Genomic DNA, 5797 nt, shown 5'->3' on the forward strand with positions numbered 1-5797 from the left:
TATATTTGTTATATATATGAAATGATATTTTCCCTAAAGGTTTTGGTGACTTTTCACCCTGCAATAACATAAATAGGGTATCTCACTGGACCTTTTGGTCTAACCCTCGTTTTGTGATTTTAAACTATGTGTTGCAGGAGGTTCAGACAGTAAGGGGAAAGGGAATATGTAATATTTTTCTTTATGCGCTTCTGCTTGAAGATATGTTTTGTTTAATTAGTGCAAGATATGTATTTTTAAATTTTTGGACCTTGTAATTGGTTATGTTAGATTCTTGTACTAAGGGACCTGAATGAGATAATAATATGTATTTCCTTTGTATGAAATATGTATTACATGCAATGTGTGGGTTGGGGCATTACAACATATTAGAAAACAAACAAATTAACAAAATCACGACTCCACTGTGAGTATTAAGTAACAAAATCCAACACTTCATAACCTTCAATTCTTGAGTCTTGAGTTCTTGACTAAACAAAATAAAGCCAAATCTTAGTTGGTTGAATCACTTGGTTGATGTCTTGATGATGTGCGCCGAAATCAAACCATGGATTAGGAAATATCGATAGAACCATAAAAAACGGTCCGATTTTGTTATTTTCCAAACCAGACCAAACTGGCAGACTGCTCAAACCATCAAAAACGATCCGGTTTGACTTGGGTCGGTCGGTTTGAACGATCCAATAGTTTTTTTAAACACCCTTAATTTTGAAAAATATGTTACAGATACTCAAAAATTATAATCTTGCCAGTCAAGGGATGCTCTATGTAATTCGTACACCACAAGGTCCAATTTGTCTTTCTCTAAAACGTTTGGGATAGAAAAAGAACATACAAAATGTCACCAAATGCAGTAGCACAGAACCCAGAAACCCTCGTTGAGAGCCTCTCTAATGGCTACCACTGCATTAGTATCCATAACCCAACAATGATGGCGACAACCCGAGCTTTCCAGTTCACAAAAACTATTTGAATATCAAGGTAAAAATTCATCTCCATACCTCTGTATCTGCTTATACATCGATAAATATTTGCCTTTTTCTTGAAGCTCGCATTCATCAATATCTTGTCAAAACTTGTAAAATAATTCATGTATCATATCCAGAATCTTAAAAGATCATCTTTGCTCAGATGGGTATTTGTTGATTTGAATACAAAAGCAGTTTACTCAACTGGGTCATACCATGATATCCAAAACCCTAGGTTTTATAGCACAAAATCAGCTTGTAAGACGAAAAACACTCAAAAGTTGAATGAGTTGCTTGCAGATGATGGGAATGTAGGTTTATGGTCTCGTGTAGCTTGTCGAGAAGCTCAGGATGCTTTGTTAGAGTACTTGCATTCTACTAGAAGTTTGCAGTTTATGGATGCAGAAAATATTAGTCGGAATTCACCTAGGTTTCTTGGGAAGTTACTGAAAGGGGTTGAGAACAAAGAGAGTGTTGGGCAGTCAGTTGCCCGATTCTTGCGGTACCATCCCATCAACGAATTCGAGCCATTTTTTGAGAGCATGGGTTTGGAACCTCGTGAGTTTTCAATGCTTTTGCCTCGTAACCTGATGTTTTTAAGTGATGACAATGTTTTGCTAGAGAACTATCATGTATTTTGTCAGTATGGTTTTGCTCCTAATAAGATAGGAAAGATTTATAAGGAAGTTAAAGAAGTTTTTAGATATAATGATGGGGTTTTGTTGTCACGGCTTCAGGATCTTCAGAATGTGGTTCTTGATCAATCTACTGTTATTAAACTTGTGGGTTCGTGTCCATCTATTTTGATTGAGGATGGAACACATGATGTTGTTCTTAAGGTTGTGACAGAATTAAAGGTTGCTGGGATTGTGAATGGTTGGTTTATTGAGCACTTATCGGAGGAAGATTATTACGATTGGAAACACATGCTTGAACTTTTGTGTTTATTTAAGAGATTAGGCTTTGATCATGAGCAGTTAGGAAGATTATTTCATAAACATCCTACCATTTTATTGCAGAATTCAGGAAGTACCGCCACTTCAATTATTGGCTTCTTACTTAAATTTGGTGCCTCTAAGAACGAGATACGTGCCTTGTTTCTGCAGTTTCCTGAACTAAAGATCCATGAGTTTGTTTCAAATTTGAGGCGTTCATATTATTTTCTCTCGAAGATTGAAATGGATGTCCATAGCATTTCAAAGCTTCTATGTGCACAACCCCTTTTACTTGGTTCATGCCCATTGAAGGGTGTGAAAACCGCTTTAAATTGCTTGAATTCTGGTAAAAAACGACTTTGTACAATCATCAAGAAGAACCCACAAGAGTTAAAGAATTTGGCTCTTGGGTTGAAAGTTGAACCACTACCATCCTTAAAAGAAGGTGCTTTAGAGAAGACAAAGTTCTTGTTGGACATGGGATTCACTGAAAACTCGAGTGAGATGAAAAGAGCTCTTAGGAGATTCCGTGGAAGAGCAGGGGAACTTCAAGAACGGTTTGATTGTTTGGTGAATGTTGGTTTTGACCAAAAAGATGTGGCGGAGATGCTGAAAACATCACCTCAAGTTGTCAACCAAACAACGGAAGTTCTTGAAATGAAGATTGATTTTCTTGTGAATTATTTAGGTTATCCCTTGTCTTCTATAGCTACCTACCCGTCTTCATTATCTTACGCTATAGAGAAGGTTAAACTCAGGTGCACCATGTATAAATGGCTACATGAACAAGGAACAACTAATAGCTTGGCTTTGAGCACCATTCTTGCTTGCTCAGAAAAAAAATTCATCAAAGGCATGGTAAATCGTCACCCTAAAGGCATCGAGATTTATGAGAATTTGAAAAGGCAAGTTTATTCGATTGTATAATATGAAAACGGCTTTGTCCAGATTTTTGGGCATGTATTCTTTTCCGCTTTTCTTCTATTTGGGAGATGTTCATGGCGTTAAATCATATCATATGCATCGGAAAGCTTTCTTCATTCTGAACCAATCTCCAAACAGGTACTTCGATTCATATTGTCAGTCTTTAAGTTTCAGATTTTTTTCTGAATATTTGAAAGTCTTAGAGAATCATATTCAACAAAGCATGATTATAATCTAAATACATGGTCTAGTCATAGTTCTCATATGGTAGTCGTGTAGGCGGTGGTCATTACCAAATTAATACTCATTTCGTTCCTAAAAATTGCAACAATTATCTCAAGCATATACGAGGAAGTGTTTGATTGATAGTTAGATGTGTACAATGGAGTCTCATTTTAACAACCACTCTACTCTTTTGGGTAGAGGGGTAGAGGTCAGTGTTGTTTACATCTCAACTCTTCCCCTAGGAACCCCACCTCTGGATGAGATATACTGGGCTCGTTCGGTTTGGTTTGGTTTGGTTTAATTTGCAAATGGAAGTGAACCTAGTGGACCAAGATCAATGTTGTTTTAAGTAGTTTTGTAACAGCGACAATTGCGCAAATGGGTAATTTTAGTTGACAAAAAGCAAGACTCTCCCAAAGTGGAAAGGTTGCAATTTTCATTGGAAAGGTTGCATGCAAATATAGTAGCTTCACATGAATGTTTGTAGAAGAAATGGGTACAAATTGAATTCAGTTATGTTATGGTAGGAATAAACAACCTTTTCTTGATTGTTTTACCTTTAGTTCTAATTCAGTTAAAAGTTCCATTTTTTTGGACAATAATACACCCTTTTTGACTTCGAGTCTTAAACCCATAACACACTGGTTCAAGAGATTCAGTTCGTACCAGTTGAGCCAAAAGTCTCGTTTATTTAGACAATGATACACCCTTTCAACTTCGGGCTTTAAACTCATAACCACTGGCTCAAGAGACTCGGTTCGTACCAGTTGGGCCAAAAGCCAGTTGTTGAAGTTTTGTTTACTTAACTCAAAAGACCAAAGGTAAATTAAAGAAGCAATCATGTACTAGCTCTTACCTCTTGGCTTTTACTAACATTTATGTGGCTGTTTGATGATGGTGGGAATCTTGTATAGGGCTTATGGAGGATTTGCCAAATACAACATAGAATCAGGTTTCATGGAAACAACATTTCTACTCCTCGCAGTGGAGGTAAGGTCTGTTACATCATTATCCTATCCAGACCCTACTCATATCGCACTAGAGATTTGTATAAGCTCGAGCCTTGGTTTGGCTCATGTAGGTTCTGTCAATACGGGTTTATACAAAAACTAAAATTGACCCTACTCATGCACAATGACCTTGAGGAGACTCGAAATAGTGACCTATCGGAGGAGCCCCAGGGCCTAGCCTTTGTTTCTGGCCTCAAGATGACTAAGCGACTGTGATCACATGTTTATATGGTTTTCAAATGCCTATTTTTTGGTTAAGGTTGTGTATTATGCATGAACAATGGTCTTTGATGTCTGTTTGCATAATCATTGAACTTCTTTTTAAGTATGTAATATTTATATACGACAAATTAAACCTACACACACTTTTCGTCTTTGGTAAGACTTGAACCCCCTAACTGACCTCTAGGATGGTGGGGTTATCGGGTACTGTCTGGCCAATGGCTCTTTCTAAACTTTTGTTGAGAGGAAAGTGGATGGAAGTTGTAACCGATCTGTTCCAATCCAATCATTCATTAGATTGGATGGGATCGGTTATCCAAAGTTATTTAGTTTGGCCATAATTGTCAAAATTCAACCTCTACTGTTAAATTGTCTGAGCAAAAAGGGGTTAGAGTTTCCGTATCATGGTCTTTGGATTCAAATCCAGCCCTTCTCACAACCATTTCCATATGAGCTAGAATATCTTTTTACGTATTTTGGCTAACAAAAGCGAGCTTTAATGGATGCCTTACGTTTCGACTCGTTAGGCCGATTTCATGATGTTATGTTTTTACCCATTAGCAATTGTTATTTGAATTTTTTAGCTTGTATTTTGGTATATAAGTTGGGGCAATTTAGATGTTATATTTTTGTATTACCTCATATATATATATATATATATATATATATATATAGAGAGAGAGAGAGAGAGAGAGAGAGAGAGAGAGGATTGGGTTCACGTGAGACTAGCCTGCTTTCGTGAAACCACATTTTTACACTTAAAACTTCACAGCAATTCATGGTGAAGGTAAAAAAAATCCGAAACTTCACAGCAAAAACACCTTCACAGTGTTTTGTTGTGAAGTTTCAAGTGTAAAAAGATGGTCTTATGGGTCTCACGAAAACAGGTTGGTCCCAAATCTATCTATATATATATATATATATATATATTGTGTTTTTCTTAGATTAAAGCAATGTAACGATTATTTTATTGGTTCTTATTTAAAAAAAAAAACTAATTTTTAAGGTCATATTACACCTGGGTGTCACTTATTTAGTTGGCAAGCATGACAATAATCAAGAATCTTATCCGGTAAGCATTTATGTACAAAAAGCACATTTACCAACGATACATTTCGATTGTTGAGAATGTTGCTTGATAAAATAAGGATGGTGACTCTTGCCGTTAAGCGTTTGGTAAACGGTCCCTAAGAGTGTTAATTCTTACCCGTAAATGTTTGGGTAAACGACCATTAAGGTGGAGTTTGGTCGAAGGTATTAGAAGGTAATGAATAGAAATGATAAGCATTGATCATGTTTGGTTCAAATCAGGAATGGAAATGGAATGAAAAGTGGTGTTTGGTTTCAGATTTTTAATCAATCATTATAATAGATTTTAGTAAAAAACGACAGATCTGTGAGTTCCCACTTCATCTCTCTCATGAACCCTAGCACCAGCCCTCGGGTAGCACCTCCATAAAAAAATCTGTTGAGAGATGAAATTACCTTCGTTCTTCGAGATGAAATAGGAAAT

General features: G+C 36.5%; 2 protein-coding genes across 3 annotated transcripts; both read left to right on the forward strand.

The window, feature by feature from the left end:
• Nucleotides 1-899: 899 nt before the first annotated feature.
• On the forward strand, nt 900-4451 carry LOC112517666. 2 transcript variants are annotated; one of them, XM_025125037.1, is made up of 4 exons: nt 900-981; nt 2852-2965; nt 3967-4047; nt 4134-4451. In XM_025125037.1, exons 2-4 carry the CDS (start codon nt 2862-2864, stop codon nt 4276-4278), a joined length of 330 nt encoding a protein of 109 aa, XP_024980805.1. In that variant the 5' UTR covers nt 900-981; nt 2852-2861; the 3' UTR covers nt 4279-4451. The 2 variants fall into 2 exon arrangements, 1 of the variants encoding a protein (XP_024980805.1); XR_003069757.1 differs by lacking the exon at nt 2852-2965 and having other exon boundaries at nt 3967-4451.
• Nucleotides 902-2921, forward strand: LOC112517665 (transcription termination factor MTEF18, mitochondrial-like). The gene has a single exon (XM_025125036.1). It carries the CDS (start codon nt 1091-1093, stop codon nt 2828-2830), a length of 1740 nt encoding a protein of 579 aa, XP_024980804.1. The 5' UTR covers nt 902-1090; the 3' UTR covers nt 2831-2921.
• Nucleotides 4452-5797: the final 1346 nt, after the last annotated feature.

The sequence above is a fragment of the Cynara cardunculus genome (assembly GCF_001531365.2).
Source record: "Cynara cardunculus var. scolymus isolate 2C chromosome LG 9, CcrdV1, whole genome shotgun sequence".
NCBI classification, from domain to species: Eukaryota; Viridiplantae; Streptophyta; class Magnoliopsida; order Asterales; family Asteraceae; genus Cynara; species Cynara cardunculus.